Source organism: Pungitius pungitius, chromosome 4 (assembly GCF_949316345.1).
Source record: "Pungitius pungitius chromosome 4, fPunPun2.1, whole genome shotgun sequence".
NCBI classification, from domain to species: Eukaryota; Metazoa; Chordata; class Actinopteri; order Perciformes; family Gasterosteidae; genus Pungitius; species Pungitius pungitius.
Genome location: NC_084903.1, coordinates 22418503 through 22436333, shown reverse-complemented (window position 1 = coordinate 22436333; position 17831 = coordinate 22418503). Strand labels below are relative to the sequence as shown.

General features: G+C 49.7%; 1 protein-coding gene and 2 non-coding genes across 3 annotated transcripts; all 3 read left to right on the top strand.

Annotated features, from left to right (window-relative positions):
- Positions 1-1993: 1993 nt before the first annotated feature.
- Positions 1994-13230, top strand: lrp4 (low density lipoprotein receptor-related protein 4). Its single transcript, XM_062561862.1, has 25 exons — positions 1994-2165; positions 2936-3061; positions 3604-3812; positions 4007-4088; positions 4200-4305; positions 4391-4592; positions 4716-4905; positions 5144-5275; positions 6449-6589; positions 6664-6750; positions 6835-7006; positions 7107-7269; positions 7406-7631; positions 8262-8565; positions 8659-8877; positions 9002-9136; positions 9533-9641; positions 9998-10190; positions 10786-10899; positions 11075-11186; positions 11580-11641; positions 11882-11969; positions 12075-12216; positions 12464-12525; positions 13090-13230. Exons 1-24 carry the CDS (start codon positions 2126-2128, stop codon positions 12503-12505), a joined length of 3396 nt encoding a protein of 1131 aa, XP_062417846.1. The 5' UTR covers positions 1994-2125; the 3' UTR covers positions 12506-12525; positions 13090-13230.
- Positions 13231-17314: 4084 nt separating this feature from the next.
- Positions 17315-17428, top strand: LOC119199752 (small nucleolar RNA SNORD67). Its single transcript, XR_005114925.1, has one exon. It is a non-coding gene; the product is annotated as a small nucleolar RNA SNORD67 (small nucleolar RNA).
- Positions 17429-17694: 266 nt separating this feature from the next.
- On the top strand, positions 17695-17808 carry LOC119199763 (small nucleolar RNA SNORD67). The gene has a single exon (XR_005114936.2). It is a non-coding gene; the product is annotated as a small nucleolar RNA SNORD67 (small nucleolar RNA).
- The last annotated feature ends 23 nt before the right edge of the window (positions 17809-17831 follow it).

Genomic DNA, 17831 nt, shown 5'->3' with positions numbered 1-17831 from the left:
GTGAGGCGGGGCTGGGGGTTGTGTTCCACTTCCACACACACACACACACACACACAATAGCCCTGTTTTACACTTTGTTTTATAACGCATCACGTGTGACGGACCACCGAGGGGGGGGGGGCGCTCTGCGATGCGACCTTGCCACCCGCCGTCACTCGGGTCTGATCATTTTTTGCGATTCGAGGAGGCAAAACCCCCCCCGAAGATGTCCCCTAAAGGTCCCCCACGCTCCAAGCCATCGCGCAGTGGGGGGGGGGCTGGAGGCACCGTCGTGTCTCCGATGACCTGTGTGACAGATCCTGGCGAGGCGTGAAAGGACCGCGAGGATCCGCGTGTAGGTTAAAGGGGACATTACTGGGGGGGGGGGGGGGGGCGGTGGGACGTTTGATGCCCTGTCGGCCCGCAGCTGCTCCTGCAGCTGTCCCGGAAAACAGGAGTATGAGGGGGGAGAGGCGAGGGGGGGGGGGGGGGGGGAGGTGACCGTGTCGGAAGCAGGCGCCTTTGGAGATGTCCAAGGCTCGGGGGGGGGGGGGGGGGGGAGGAGACTGTTGTCTCCCTCATGTTAGGATAAGATCAGTGAACACACTCATTCAGCCAGGATCACCTCGCACACACACACACCTGGTCCTATTTAAGGGGGGGGGGGGGGGGGTAAAGGGAAAATGTTTCTCAATTACAACTTCTTTTAATAGAAGATAATAACTTTATACAAGATTCCTGAGAATCATGGATTTAGTCTCCATGACAGGAATCCTAGCGCTCACTGCCGTGCAAGTAGCATCTGGAATAAAGTAACAATCTTTTTAACAACAGTTAAAAGCCTTATACAGTATTGTAACCTCCATCATTAAAGATCATCTTTAGGATCATCATTCTTTTAAGAACATGCACGCTTTTTTGCAACTCAGTGTCAATCCAATGGTACTTTTGATGACGTCAATGCACCGTGTCGCCTCTTGGTCAACGCACTACCCTGACCCTGATTACTTGATACAAAAAGAACAGAACAAAGTTTTTCTTAATCCTCTACAAATCTACAAATACAAACCCCTTATTAACTTCTCTGTTTTTGGCATTAGTGCACTAATATAATTCTTGTTTAGTATCAACAGACCTAATAGATTCTAATTTATCAAACAACTTGTATTTATTTAACCTTCCGGGAGGCAAACGAGGCGTTAAATCCATTCTAATGTTGGCACGGACCAAAGAGGCTGTACCCAAATAGTCTACTGCTCATAAAACGCACAATTAGATTAGATTGAAGCGGTTAAACGTTTGGTATCATTAAGCAACTCAACACTCACAATCCCCGTTTAATAACGCTGCTTTTAAACACGTGTTAGTTATTAGGCCATGCGAAGGTGGTCAGAGGCTCCATCCACAGCTCCACCTTCGAGCGGTGGGGTTTCACCCGGGCACAGCGAGGCCTTCCATTAAATATCGTGTACCTAAGATATTTCACTATCTAAGGATTCCTGGTGAGCTTTAGGACCATCAACAGACCTCCCCAATAAAAGCATCATTAGTGAGATGTTTTGTGGCATTAAAGCGCACACACACACACACACACACACACACACACTTTATAAATTCTTTCAAATCACCCATTAAAAGGATGTGACTCTCTGGTAAATCATATTTAAGTGCAGACTAAGAACATGTTTAAATCTCTCCGTGATTGAGGAGGGCTGCCCTCCAGCAGGGGGTCGATGGAGGCCTCCGTGGCCACAACTCAACCAGCGACCGGCCAATGGGCCAATGAGGGGAAGTGAAAGCAGCCCAAAAACGGGGGCGTCATGACATCAGCAGAACCCCTTGCGCTGAAAGGGAGGATGTTGAAGGAACATTTTGTTTATTATAAGAGGTCTTTGGTCAGTTCATAGGGTCACAGTGTCACATGACTGTTTTTTACGTTTTTTTTTTATCAAACTCGGCCTTTCTGAGACCTCTTCCCCCCCCCCCCCCCCCCCCCTCTCAATCCGTAGGCCTTCCCCACCCATTCGCCATCACCGTGTTCGAGGACAGCCTCTACTGGACCGACTGGCACACCAAGAGCATCAACAGCGCCAACAAGTTCACCGGCAAGAACCAGGAGATCATCCGCAACAAGCTGCACTTCCCCATGGACATCCACACCCTGCACCCGCAGAGGCAGCCCGCAGGTTCGGTGCACTGCGCCCCCTTCGGTTCCCCGCGTTGTTTGACCACAAGAAGCGAATGTAGCGAATGCAATGACCATTCTTATCCCAAGGAGCATTAGTTACAAAAAGGCTAGGCCTATGATGGATTATCAAACAGTGAAAAAGCTAAATATAACCAGATGGTTGAATCTACATTATCGCACAAAGGAAAAGTTGATATTTAACATTTCCATTGATCTCAAATGATCCTCCTGAAGCGGTGTTGAGTGAGAACATCCGTTTGTCTCCTCTGCCTCTGGAAAGAGTGAGGTTCCAGAGATTGGGATGAAAGGACGAAAGCGTTGACAATTACTCCCCACACAGTGTGCACAAAGGGCTGTGCAGAGAAACCCTACCGCACACAACTGTGTGAGGCTTAGAGGCTCCTCTTGTGGACCCTCGTTCACCCACATCTTCTCCACATCCGTCTGGCATTGTGTGTGTGTGTGTGTGTGTGTGTGTGTGTGTGTGTGTGGGGGGGGGGGGGAACAATGGATCCGTTTGTCTGCAGCCAGTGAGCAGTACAGCGTGTAGTCATGCAGCAGGAGAACATGCCCGACATCAAACACAAAGCTCAGCCCTCATTACGTAGCCACCTTTTCCCCTACATCTAGAGATAATAAGAAAGAAATAAATATTATTTTCTGCTCTTGTGTCAGACTGCGCTGAACCGTCCGGTTCAAGCGTTTTCCCCCCCCCTTTTTTTTATTTTTTATTTTTTCTCATGCGCGTCTCCGTCTCTCCCCCTGCAGGCGGCAGGAACCGCTGTGGCGCCAACAACGGGGGCTGCAGCCACCTGTGTCTCCCCAGCAACAAGACGCACACCTGCGCCTGTCCCACCGGCTTCAAGAAGGTGGACCACTCCAACTGTGCCAGCGGTGAGTCTCTCAACATCTGGGTCGTTGTTGTCATAACTGAGCGGATGTGACATTTTAATCGGTTTATGGAACAACAAGTTGCTTAAGCCAGTAATCATTTAGCAATTGATACATAAATTATAAACGGAGTCGTGCTCATGTAGTTTTTATGTGTTCTGGGGGGTGAGTTTTATGAAATCTGTAATAATTAGTTTTAACTGTCATCTGTAGTCTTAAAGAAAGACAAATCCTAGGTTAAGTTAAATGGATTGTTATACAGTCAGTGACGAGACGTCCACTAATGGGGCGTTAAACCAGCTTCTATGCAGCTAATGTTTAATTAATCTCTTCTCGAGTTTTAAATATTCATGCACCCCGTTACAATAAAAACCTCAGCATTCTGTTATCTATGTCAAAGGTAATGTTAGAGAAAGGGGATCAGATTCAGTTGAGAGTTGTCGGTGCTGTTTTGCTGTGTTCACTGTTGACCCCCCTCCACCCCCCCCCCCCCCCCCCCCTGTTAAACCTAGAAGACTGACAGAAGACCTTTGGTCTTTAATCAGGTCTTGACAAGTTCCTGCTTTTTGCCCGAAGGACGGACATCCGACGAGTCAGCTTCGATACAGAGGACATGTCCGATGATGTCATCCCTCTGGCCGACGTGCGCAACGCCTTGGCGCTGGACTGGGACGCCAAGGACGGCTACATCTACTGGACGGACGTCACCACCGACTCCATCAACAGGGCGCTGTGGAACGGCACCGGGCAGGAGGTCAGTCACGCAGAAATCCCATCATTCATCACTGTCTCATTACCCGAGAGAGGGGAGAAGGGGGGGGGGGGCTGTGTTGCAGCATTTAAGTTTATCCAATACTGCCATCTGCTGGCGCTGTCGCAACGCACGCCCCCCGGGCCCCCGCAGAGAGTGACGTAGGCTTGACGTCCTGGTTGTCTCCGTCCCTGCAGGTGGTGGTGGACACCAGTCTGGAGAGCCCAGCCGGTTTGGCGATTGACTGGCTGACCAGCAAGCTGTACTGGACCGATGCCGGTGAGAAGCCTGACGCTTGCGCTCTCGCCGCCCCCCCCCCCGCGCAGTCACGTCCCCCCCTCCCCTCCCAGACGCAATGACCCGTTGATGTTCATGTCCCGGGTTTCTCAGGCACGGATCGCATCGAGGTCTCCAACGCCGACGGGAGCATGCGGACGGTCCTGATCTGGGAGAACCTGGACCGGCCCAGGGACATCGTCGTGGACCCGATCGGAGGGTGAGACGATTTACAAAGATCGAAAAAAAGGCGCGAAGCGGAGCTTCAGGTTCTTTCCCTTTGGTTTGATTTAAGCGTTTCTAAGTTTCATGTACTGGACCGACTGGGGCGCCAACCCAAAGATCGAGCGCGCGGGAATGGACGCCTCCAGTCGAATCGTCATCATCTCGTCCAACCTGACGTGGCCCAACGGGCTCGCCATCGACTACGAGACCAAGCGCCTGTACTGGGCCGACGCCGGCATGAAGACCATCGAATTTGGCAACTTTGATGGCTCCGACCGACAGGTGAAGGATGGATGTTTTTTTTTTTTAACGATGAATGTATTTTGATGAGCTGGAGTTGGAGTTTTGGTACATTTTCAATCATCGTGGACTTCGGGTCGCTGTTCTTTTTTTTCTGCCTCCCAGGTTTTGATTGGCAGCCAGCTGCCGCACCCCTTCGGCCTGACCGTGCACGAGGACAAGCTGTACTGGACGGACTGGCAGTCCAAGAGCATCCAGAGCGCCGACAAGCTCACCGGCTTGGGGCGACGCACGCTCGCCGAAAACCTGGAGAACCTCATGGACATTCACATGTTCCACCGCCACCGCCAGACAGGTGTGTGTGTGTGTGTGTGTGTGTGTGTGTGTGTGTGTGTGTGTGTGTGTGTGCATACATGCATACATTTATAATGTTTTACAACAATAATTACAATAAATTAAAGCATTTGGACTTTTAGGGGTCAAGTATCACATTTTTGAAGCACAAAAAGCTGGTAGAATTTATTTCGCCTCGTAGCTGACCATGAAAGCGCGAGGCTGACTGAGCCGTGTCGCTTTGCGTGTCTCCTCTGTAGTGCGTAACCCGTGTGCTCTGAATAATGGAGGCTGCAGCCACCTCTGTCTCCTGGCTCCTGCTCCCAAAGCCTCCAGCTGTGCCTGTCCCACCGGGATCAACCTGCAGACGGATGGGAAGACCTGCACGCCCGGTACCAAAATCATTAGGGTCCTCGCTACGACTAGTCGGAGAGGAACCTTTTGTATTTCAAGCTATTATTATTATTCTTTTCTCTAAGGAATATTCTCCTTTTTGACGGCCTCAAAAATTCGTATAGGTATAAAGAAATGTCCCCTAGAAAGGAATAAAAGTACCCCACTAGGCCATTAGAAGAATGGGGGGCGCTGTAATTAATGGTTGAACATCTTGCTTTTTGCCCTGTTTTTGGAACTATTTTCATGATTTCTTACAGTTGTAAAAGACCGAACTCCTCCCAGGGATTAAACCCGATTCTTTTCAAATTCGCACAGTGTGATCCTGAGACCTTTGGCTCTAAAAACTGCATTTTGCCGGAAGAAGTTCCAAACTATGTGTGTAGGGAGCATTTTCAAAGAATCACCATTGGCCACGAATATTGAAGTTGTTTTAACTTGAGCATACTTTATCTAATCTGCTCCATATTTCTCAAATAGCGTGAACTTCTCACCTTGTAGACATCTATATGATAATTTATAAACTGTCTTATGGTATTAAGAAGATATTACGGTTAATGAACTTTGCAAGGGGTGTGGCTTATTCTGGCAAGATGTATAACTTCCAAATGGCTTGGCCCGCCCTCACCAAAATTGTAGCATGGGTTAACATTGAACACCTAAACACACCCTAATGTTTGAAGATTAGGGGGCGCTGCAGTTAATCATTGAAAATGCATTGAAGGAAGTTGGCTCATGTATGGTATTTTGAGAGGCTTTAATTTTTGAATGGTAGATCAGAATGTCCTGGTTCTCTCTGGGTGACACCTTGGGGATGTGTAATATCAATCTGAAGTGAAAGTATCATGCAACTATTGATTGTTGATGGTAGATCAGAATGTCTTTGTTATATGTTGACAGAAAAGGCCCAAGACCATGATAATGTTAAAGATAAATTTTGCAAAGCTTCAAACCCACATTACTTATTGACCTCCATTATTATTCTATAAATCTTAAAAGGGAAATAACAGCAGTAACAAAATCTTTGGAAAATATATTTTGAATCTGTAGAATAATCGAATTATTAAGGTCGAAATCTTCTTCGGGAAGATGGAAGCACGGCGGCCCTTTTTTTAGTGAGACTGGAATTAACTTTGTTGTGTGTGTGTGTGTGTGTGTGTGTGTGCGCGCAGGAATGAGCAGCTTTCTCATCTTCGCACGGAGGACCGACATCAGGATGGTTTCTTTGGACATCCCCTATTTTGCCGATGTGGTTCTGGCCGTCAACAACTCCATGAAGAACACCATCGCCATCGGGGTCGACCCTAAAGAAGGTTTGCGCTCGTTCCCTTTGTGCTTTCACGAGAGCCGACGCACTCCTTACACATGCATGTGGCGCCTCCCGCAGGAAAAGTGTACTGGTCCGACAGCACGCTGAAGAAAATCAGCAGATCCAACATCAACGGGAAAGCGCAAGAAGAAATCGTATCTACAGGTGAGGAGGATGGCCCGTGGGTTTGACGGTGTTTAGCTCCACCCTGTCAGAGCCTCCTTGACTCCATCTCCCATCCCTCTGCAGGGTTGGTGACGACCGACGGCCTGGCGGTGGATGCTGTCGGCAGGAAGATCTACTGGACGGACACGGGCACCAACCGCATCGAGGTGGCCAACCTGGACGGATCCATGAGGAAAGTCCTCGTGTGGCAAAACCTGGACAGCCCTCGAGCCATCGCCCTCTACAACGAGATGGGGTGAGGCTGCTGCTGCGGGACGGGTTCAGAAGCTCCGATTACACGGTCAAAAGTTTAAAGCCCGACCTTTCTGACCTCCGCGTTGCTCCCTCCGCTCTAGTTACATGTACTGGTCGGACTGGGGAGAGCACGCCAAGCTGGAGCGCTCGGCGATGGACGGTTCGGACCGCACGGTCCTCATCAGCAACAACCTGGGCTGGCCCAACGGGCTGGCCATCGACATGGCCGGCTCGCAGCTGCTGTGGGCCGACGCCCACACCGAGGTCAGCCGCGACCCGGGAAGAATGATGTTTATTCGCGTGGCAGTTTTAGAGGAAAAACATTTTTTCTGTAGCAAATGAAAGAGTAGTCAAACGTAGAGGAGCCACGGTGGTGATCACCTCTCATCACCTTCCCCAGCGCATCGAGGCGGCCGACCTGAACGGGCAGAACCGCCGCACCCTGGTGACCCCGGTCCAGCACCCGTACGGCCTGACCCTGCTGGGACCCCACATCTACTGGACCGACTGGCAGAGCCGCAGCATCCAGCGGGCCGACAAGAGCACCGGGACCAACGCCATCACGGTGCGAGCCAACCTGCCGGGCCTGATGGACATCCAGGCCGTGGACCGGGAGCGGCCCCTCGGTGAGTCCGAGGCCCCCCCCGCGGCCACCGCGCTGCCGACGCCGACGTCCTCGTCCTCCTCAACAAACGCGCTCATTCCGTTCTGAGGGGGCGGGTCTCGTCTGTCGTTAACCAAGATTTAAATCAGATCTCGCTACAAAGAATCGTGTAGTTGGGCTGTTGTTTATTAAACCTTAATAGGCTACATGCCATCATTTAGTCTGAGGAAAAAAGAAATAATAGTATCAAATGAAAACACTTTGAGCCACAAATGATCCACTATTTTGTCACACTTCTGCTGTGAGAGAGGCAGCTGGATCCTATTGTTGGCTGTGTGACGTCTACTAACGATGCCTCACGGTAAAAAAACGTTTATTATGTCTATTTATCCTGCTCATTTCCTACAGCTGATCAAACAGCGACCTTGGTCACACTCTCACCATCGCAACCCATGTGGTCGTTGGTTGTTTTTTTTTTGTCGTTTTTACTCAGTCTCTATTTTTGGTATCCTCACTTGATGATTCTAAATATGGCTGATTTATATTCTTCGTGTAATCGAAAATCGGCTTTGAGTGCAGGCAGTTGTTTGAAGTCCTCCTCCGTCCCTCCTGCGTCATTCCCTCTGTCTCTCTCTCTCTCTCTCCTCCTCAGGCTTCAACAGGTGCGGCCGTGGGAACGGGGGCTGCACCCACCTGTGCCTGCCCCGTCCCAACGGCACGTCCTGCGCCTGCCCCACCGGCATCCTGCTCAAGGGGGACGGCAGGTCGTGCGAGGACTCCCCCGAGTCGTACCTGCTCTTCTCCAACCGCGTCAGCGTGCGCAGGATCTCCCTGGACACCGACGACCACACCGACGTGCACGTGCACGTGCCCGAGCTGCACAACGTCATCTCCCTGGATTACGACAGCGTGGACGCCAAGCTCTACTACACCGACGTTACCCTGGACGTGATACGGTGCGGGCTTTGAGCTTCTGACCGCATGGCGTGTATCAATCAAACAAGTGTCAGTTACAATGTTACAACTTTATTCATTTTTTTCTTCTGCAGGCGTGCGAACCTGGACGGCAGCGGCATGGAGACGGTGATCAGCCAGGGCCTGAAGACCACGGACGGGCTGGCTATCGACTGGGTGTCCAGGAACATGTACTGGACCGACACCGGGCGCAACACCATCGAGGTGGCCCGCCTGGACGGGACCAGCCGCAAGGTCCTGGTCAACAACAGCCTGGATGAGCCCCGGGCCATCGCCGTGTTCCCCAGCAAAGGGTGAGATGAGATGCTTTCGGGGACTCGAAGCGACGCGGCGGAGATCAACAGAATGAAAAGGGGGGGGGTGGGGGGGGGGGGGAACGAGTGTCGTCTTGAACTCTGTTGGCTTCGTCTCCTGCAGCTTCCTGTTCTGGACCGACTGGGGTCACATTGCAAAGATCGAGCGCTCCCACCTGGACGGCTCGGACCGGAAGGTTCTAATCAACACCGACCTGGGCTGGCCCAACGGCCTCACGCTGGACTACGACACCAGAAGGTTAGGGGGGGGGGGGGGGGGGGGGCTGTGTTTAACCAATCAATTATCTGAGAAGGTGGATCCACAAGACACGTAGAGAGTCCTGAAGGTCATACAGGAGAATGTAATCTATAGGAGGTCATGTAGAGGAGTGGCTACAGAGGGCGTCGGGGGACCTTCAATGTTCCTACATCGTCACACGTGGGCTGGGGAACCACAGGCGTAGAGCAAGAGGATACGACTTTTGGGATTAGATAATAACACAATCTTGTGTGAAAAAAGGATGGTTTTGTCTCAACTTTCCATTGATCCAACAGTTTGTTTCCTTGTGGGTATATTATTATTATTATTATTATTATTATTATTATTATTATTATTACTGACGTGTGTTCTTGGACCCCTAATTGCTTCCTGCAGGATCTTCTGGGTGGACGCGCACTTGGACAGGATCGAGAGTTCGGACCTGAACGGGAAACTGCGGCAGGTCCTCGTCAGCCCGGTGTCCCACCCCTTCGCCCTCACACAGGTACCCCCCCCCCCCCTTCCCTTCCCGACCCCGCACTCTCAGCTGTCAATCACTGGGGTGACTCCTCCTCCTCCGGGCTGCCTCCTCCACTCACCTGCTCTCACATTTATCAGCTCCTCCTTTGAACGCCCCCCCGCCCTCCCTCCCACTCCCACCGGTTGTCTCCGTCCTCCAACTCATGCTGAAGCCATTCGACTTAACCATTTCTCCTACTTCTCTTCCACTCTGACCATCATTTTTCTTCCTCCTCCCTCCCTTCCCCCTTTTTCTTCCTCCTGCCCCCTTTCTCCTTGTCTGTGCCCCCCCCCCCCCCCCTCTTCTCTTCTTCTCCTTCTTCTTCTCCCTCGTCTCCCCAGTTGAAGCCGGTGTCCTCCCCTCTAACCCATTTCTCCCGACTCTCGCAGCAAGACCGCTGGATCTACTGGACGGACTGGCAGACTAAGTCCATCCAGCGGGTGGACAAACACACGGGCCGCAACAAGGAAACCGTGCTGGCCAACGTGGAGGGCCTCATGGACATTATAGTGGTATCGCCTCACAGGCAGACGGGTAAGGACGCTCCTCTCCTCCAGCTCGACACGGGAGACCCCCCCTCCCCCCCCCCACAAGGGCGCGTTTGTTCCCTGGTGTTCGGCTGGTGAAGTGCTGCCGGAGCAGGTAGCGGATTCGCATGTGTGAGGTTGAAATACGGCGGGCAATGCAGAGCGGGTCGGGCCTAGGTGCTGTTTTGGTCAGCGGAGGTTACCATGGAAACGGATAACCAAGACGGGAGAAGACGATAACCTCACACTGCGCTATCTTGGTCCACCAGAAACTTTGTTTAACTGATCTGTTCGATAAAACAAACATAATGAAAGTCGACTAAATCACTTGAGGCGGCGCATCATTCATTTGGTGGAGGGCCGCCCCGAGTTGTTTGCTGGGTCACACCTGGGACTCCTCATGTGACCCTTTCAAAACACGTTGTTTACCTCATATATATAAAAACGTCTTACATACGGTCTACGGTAATTGCAGGCTCTTTTCATAATAGCACCACAAACAAACAAAAAAACAAAAAAAGCAGCATCAGATTTCATTAATATCTCTCACAGTCTCATCAGAATGCCAAAAGGTGGTGAACATGCGCTCTCCTCTCTTCTAGGTACCAACCTCTGTGGGGTGAATAACGGCGGCTGCACTCACCTTTGCTTCGCCAAGACCAACAGCTTCGTGTGCGCCTGCCCCGATGAACCCGACGGGCGCCACTGCTCCACCAGTGAGTGACCGCTGTGCTCGTTCCGCTGACTCGGCACAATTCAACTGAGCAGCTTGTTTGCATGGAACAGGCCTTTGGCCATTAGAACATTTCATGGTGGACTTAAGCTCAGAGAGGCAAGTGGGGTTCACAAACCCACAGCACACTCGGGTTGTGATCGGTTTGTGTTTACCAGTTTCAGGTTACATCCCCACCTCTCCTGCTAGAGGGACCAGCAGCACACCTGTGCCCAACAGGATGCCCCACGCTCCGACAGACACTCCACACGGTGGACCCTCACTGGTCAAGTAGGTCTGCTTCTCCGTGTGATATCTTGTGTGATACAAAATGTGATTCGAACCATATTTCCCCACACGATGGCGTCCTTTCCCCTGAATTTCTTCAAAGCGGGATTCAGAAAGCAGCATGTTGGCCTGCTGAAGATCCTTTTGTTTTGAGTACTTTTAATGACTTTGTCCATCTAACACGCAGGTCTAAGAATGAGCTGTAATTGGGGTCATTGAATTGAGTGTTTCCAAATCACACAGATGTCATGAAATTGTCCATCCTTAACAGAATTCACCCAGGGGTTTTAAATAATCAGGAATGCAACAGAGGCGTATATATATACACACAGCTGATTCTAGGATCTATTAAGCAGAATACCTTTCTCAAGCTGGCTTTGTGTCTTATTGTTACAGCTGCACTGACAAGAACCCAAACGTGGAGGGCTGCCTGAGCAACGTGGTGACGGCTCCTCACGGTCAGTACGAGAAGCAGTTTGTCCGCCGCGTGGAGTCTCAAAGGAACGTTTGGGGGGGAAACTCGAACGCACTCGATCACGCGCGCGCCGTAAAAAGCAATATATTCACTTGATGCATGTGTGTGTCAAGTACAGAGATGAGACGTTGGCTCTACTGTGATCAAATTAAAATTGGGCAAAGACAACTGCATCTTCTTAAAGAGTCCGTGGTGTCTTTAACGTCCCCGCCGTGCCTTGCAGGGGAAGGACTTCACATCAGCTACGTGATCGGGGGAGTTCTGACCATCCTGGCCATCCTGATCCTCATTGCTGCTTTGATTATTTACAGGTCAGTCCCCCCCCCACACCCCCACACCCCTTGCCACCTCTATGTCTTTTTTTTCAAGCGTGTTGTGTTACAGCCTCGTGTGCGACTTTTCTTCCCGATCGGCAGGCACAAGAAGTCAAAGTTTGCCGACCCGGGAGTGAGCAACCTGACCTACAGTAACCCCTCGTATCGGACGTCCACCCAAGAGGTCAAGATCGAGGCGTCGCAAAAGCCCCCGATATACAACCAGCTCCGATATAAGAAAGAGGTAACGGACAGCCCGGGAAGGGGAGAGGAGCGTTTGTTTTATCGATATGTGAAGGGATTTAAAGGGGAATCCATGTTAATGAATTTCACAGGATGCTCTCACGCCGTGGAGGCGTGCGGTGGGTAACCACGGAGACCAGTGACTCGTGACTCGTGTTGAAATATTGTGAGCAGGTTTTCCAGGGGGCAGGCATCGCTCACATTTTCTCCTCCTCCTCCCACCCCCCCTCCCTCTCTCCTCACTGCAGCTCTCTCATCCCTACAACTCCCTCTCTCCCTTTATCTTTTGACCCACTTGTCCCGCGGAGAGGTAGTTACACGGCATGAAGGAGTGGCGTCCTCGGTCGCATCTTTGTCCCCTTCTGCCTTCACACCGCATGCGGCCTGCTGTTCAGAATAACATTGGTTGTGAACGGTGTCAAAGGGCTACGTGTAGCGCAGCAACGTTTCCCATCAACCGCTCCCACCGCGGGTCAAAATGGAGAGACATGGTTATAACTGTTGGAAGGTTCAAGATGTTTATTGTCACATGTGTTAAATGCTTCTTTTTTTAAAAATTTGGTGTCTTCATAAAAGACACCGCCGCGCAGTCCTTCTAGTAGCCATTGATGATTGTATCTGAAGATGAGAGAAGCTGACAGCAGAGGAAGCCACTTAGCTGTGCATGGGTTGGGTTTGAAAGGGACCTCTTGGCCTGCAGTGACTTACTCGTTAATCCTTGAAGGGAATTCCACCTTTAACATGTTTTTCTAATGTTTGCGCTGCATAACTTCAACCTTAATAATGACCGCGAGTGTGTTTTAAGGCACGTAAGTTAATAGAATGAACTCGAATGTCCCGTCGGCCCGCTAACTGCCGGTCTCTCGCTGTCCAGGGCGGGGTGGACGGAGGCTACACCAAGGAGAAGATCCGCATCGTGGAGGGCGTGTGCCTGCTGTCCAGCGAGGAGCTTTACTGGGACGACCTAAAACAGATCAAGCCGTCCCGCGGCGGCGGCGGCCTGCACGCCTGCATGCGCACGGACACCGTGTCCCTGCAGACCAGCAGCGCCTCGCTGGACGACGGCGAGACGGAGCAGCTGCTCCAGGAGGAGGCGTCCGAGTGCTCCTCCATCAGCACCTTGACCCCCTCGGCCGTCACCCCCCAGCGCCACGCCGAGCACAGCCTGCCCGACACCGGCTGGGCCTCCGCCCGCAAGCCCTCCACCGAGAGCGAAGTGTAACGTGTGTCCCCCCCCCCCCCCCCTCTCTCCCACTGCCCTCTGTTACCTAACACACACACCTGTATTTATAGCTGGTACAAACATGCAAATATTTAAAAAATGGTACAAACAGAGCCGCAGTCGCTTTGGTAGGAACGGTACAAATTAACCTGGTTAGACTCAAATATGTTTTCCAGAAACACAACTGCTGTGTACTGAAACGCACACACACACACACGCACAGAGTCCTCCAACAGTCCCCTCAGAGCTACTGCCTTCAGGCCAACAGGATGAACTAGTGAGCACGCGGCAGGAAGTGAACAGAGAGACGCCAACGTCACCTGGAGCCTTTTCAGAAGACGCAGACTCTCAACGCGGCCGGCGTGCGGCTTCACTCTTTTTCTCTTTCCTTCGTTTTTTTTTGTTTTTTTGGACGATGCCAGAAGGACGTTCTCCCTGGACGAGGCGACCGCGACGCTCTCTCCAAACGCCACTCGCGTCTCCGTGAACTCTATTTATGAACGTCTGTTTTTGTACTTTTGGATGTGGGTTTACTGACTTTTGAGCGAGTTGCGTTAGAACCGGACCTGGGTATTCACGAGTTGTATTTATGACAGTGCCAAAGGGGGGAGGAGGAGGAGGAGGAGGGGGAGGGGGCTTCCCACAGTCCCCGTGCTTCTTTCAGCATTTACACTTCTATAGCAACGTATGTTAACTGTTTGACGCCAGCCGCTTCTGATTCCCTGTTTTACAGCCTGCAGCCGTTCACGCCGTCAATCTTTAAGGAGCCTTTTTTCTTTTCTTTTTTTTTATCTTGTAACTGAACCCATCGCTGGTCCTCGGGCCCAGCTGAGGAAGCCACGATGAAGTAACAGCCCTAAGTGCCAAACATAGCGTTCTTTTCCCTCCTTTTCGTCACCCAAATCGCAAAAATGCATATTTTGTCCAACGTGTCCCACCAGGCCCACGAAGCCATGCAGATGTTTCTGCTTTTATTCACCCAGGTGATGACATGTGTCTCTGGGAGTCTTAATGCACTCTGTCATTCAGTTTGGTCTTTTTTTATTTTTTAAGTTAAATATGATGAATGAATATCAGTAGAATTTTAAAAACATTAATGTCAACAACAATTAATTAGTTAATAGACAAGAATATGACATTTCTTTTTTGAGGAAAAAACATCCCGGCTTTAACAGATTGACCTAATTGTCGAGAAACATTATATTGTTGGACCTTTTTAAGATGTGTGTGTCACTACAAATGATTTGTAATTAGATTTCCTTAAAGCTCGATCTTCATCACAACATTGTGGGATTGTTCTGAGGTAGGATTGAAGTTTCAGAGGTGAGCATTTGAAAAGCCCGGCAAATAGAACCAAAAGTCCCCGCAATGTGAAACATTGCACGAGGGAAACAAGAACAATTTTACCTTTTCTTTTCTTTTTTTGTAATATGGGTTTGGATCCATTAACTCTAGCGTATCTGCCACAGTTCAGTATAACAGATGGATGACTTAGGAACACTGCATGTCTGACCCCATCAGACAGTGAGGGTTATAGCTTAGAAATGTATCACTGACAACTTACTGAAAAACCAATTTAATACAATTAAAGATATTATGCATTGCTTTGACTTTATAGAGTACCTCCCTGTCCGTCGTGGAGGAGTGGTACGAGGAAATACTATATTGCTATATCGACAAATATATCAGTGAGACTTTATAGAACCGTGTATTTTTAAAGTATCTGCTACAAGCTCAGCAAGGTGCTGATCCGCTGCTAGACGAAGCACTGAGGCCAATGAAAGAGGCTTTTGGCAGCTACATACCTACGGTCTCTGGCAGGGGGGGGGGGGGGCCTCCGCAGAGCGTCACATGACCCAGTAACCCGCTCACAGTCCCTCCACCTCTGCTGCGTGAAGGCTAGAACTGTACAGATTTTACCACGCGGATACAAGCAAGCATTTCTGTTGTGTCGATTAAGTTGTATAGCCTTTTGTACAAAGGGATTTCTTGACCGTTTTTAGACTAATTTTACTCACTGGAGAAGAACTTTTTTTTTTCCGCTGGATTATTTTAACCACTGTGTTTCCAAGCCTTGTAAATGTTAGGGAAGATGCCAGCTATTTAATAGTGCCCTTTTATCTTATGAAATACTGGTTGCTTATAGCTGTTGTAAAGTTAACAATAAGAGGTATTTATGATTTTTGTTTGGTTGTCACTTGATGTGTAAATATGAAAAGACTGTATATGTATTTCCATGGCAGTACTAACAAGCTGTGTTGTGTGATATAGTGAATGATCCCTTTGCTATCTTTTAATATAAAATGGCATTTCCATTTCAATGAAACCTTTGGCTCACTCATCTATGCACCAGAGACCAATGCCTCTCCAGTCAGAACACAGTCCACATACAGCGGGAAAGGGAAAGCAGATGTCTGATCCTGCACATAATTGCTCCCATTGTTATTCTATTGCAAAGATGTAATCAGAGATTCAAGTGATCGGACTTTGCCTGCAGAAAGGTTCCATCCTGTGTTGGTAAAACAATACAAAATAGAAATTTAGAAGTTCGTTCTAAAATGTTGCGTAGCTTTAGTAGATGACAATACAGTTATGAAATACGTGAGGTACATACATCCATTCACTTTATATTTAAATTGTAATAAGGTAAGGATTTTCAGGTGGACTTCCTGGTCAAGCAAAGCGTTGACCGGAACAGCGAACCCTAAACTGGACCACAAAGGCCCGGATAGAGGAAGGACTTCACAAAGACAAAACACAGAGATGGCATTTGCACAGAGGTAAAAGGGACAAGGTGCTGAAAGCAGATGGAGCAGTTGATAGCAGACAAAATGCACTGCATTGTAAAGGGTGGGGGGGGGGCGGCATGTTTCAGGATCTGTAAAAATCACAAAATATGCCTGTTAGCTCGTCTAAACAAGCTTTAATGAGCCCCATAAAACCTCGGAAACTTCCATCTAATTGTGTATCGGGTGTTCCGACTGTAATAAAATGTTCAAAATCCACTAAAATCCTTAAAAGTCATGGAGTAAAACCATACGGATCTACGGGCTAATTATATGGGATCCCACATTAAGCCACTATTAATTCTTCATTACCTCATTAGCACATGCTATGCCGCTAAATACAACGCCGAGCACAGGTCTCGTGACGCGCGTGTGTGCATGTGACGGATATACTACTTGTCATTGGTCGTCCAAAGGAAGCAAGGTTGCAACTGTCCAATAACCGTTCACCATGTTCCGGCATTTGAGCCAATCAGTGATAAGCTTTACTGTACGCACTCTTTTAACTTGATTCAGAAGGAGACGACTGGGCTACGGCTAAAGCCTTCACAATGCACATCGAACAAAGGAAGAGCCGAGAGAACTTCCCTTGTCTGCGTTTTGTTGGTTGGTACAAGGTCCCTTTGTTTGACCCTCTTGTTTTAGGAAGAACTGTCCTTTTTGAGCTACTAAAGCTATTACGTTCTAACCAACGTAATAGCCGACCAGCTAGCGTTAGCTCTTAAGCTAACGGAACAGCTAACTAACCTTAAGTCAGTCAATGTTTGCTTTTGATCCAACCAGCGTTACAGTACATTGATACTTTTTAAGATACAAAAAGCATTGGTATCCTAAAGTTACAGCTTCCCGGAACGGTTTGAGTTTAACACGACGGGTTGTGTAGCTGCGATGAACCACGTTTTGTGGATGGCTAAAGCTAACTTAGCTTGCCTCGAATGTTTTTGTCGCACGCGGGCACTGGTGCCACTGCAATGAAGTCCTCACATTGCGGTAAGTCGAGACCGGTTTGAGCTAATGCTATCGGGAAACACTGTAAATGTATCCCCAACACATCCGGAAGGTCAGCGTTGCATGTTGATTAAATATGAAGGTGTGAGAGTGATGAGTTGCACGAATCAGTCGGGGCGTTTGATGCAGTTGCATCGATGCCCCGATCGGACCCGACCTGAGGACACACTGTGTGCACAGGGGCCATCTGACTCAACCCTTCCGCTCTTTTCCCAAGCATTTAAAAGTGTTCTGTTCATATATTCAGATTCCGTTTTGTGCATGGCTGAAGCTGACCTCCTTGGTTTGTATGGTTTTGTGTCCATAGCGGGTCCTGCCGACAGTTCCGAGACCCACACGTTGCAGCAAGATGTGATTGGATGGATTTGCCTGCAGGTCAAACATGAAGCACTAGGTAAACTCAAACGCAGCAGGCACAGCGGTGTCTCCCATCACATCCCAATAGTCAGCGTGGCAGGATGGGCGTGAGAGTGATGAGTTGCACGAATCAGTCGGGGCGTTTGATGCAGTTGCATCGATGCCCCGATCCGACCCGACCTGAGGACACACTGTGTGCACAGGGGCCATCTGACTCAACCCTCCCACCCTTTATAGATATGT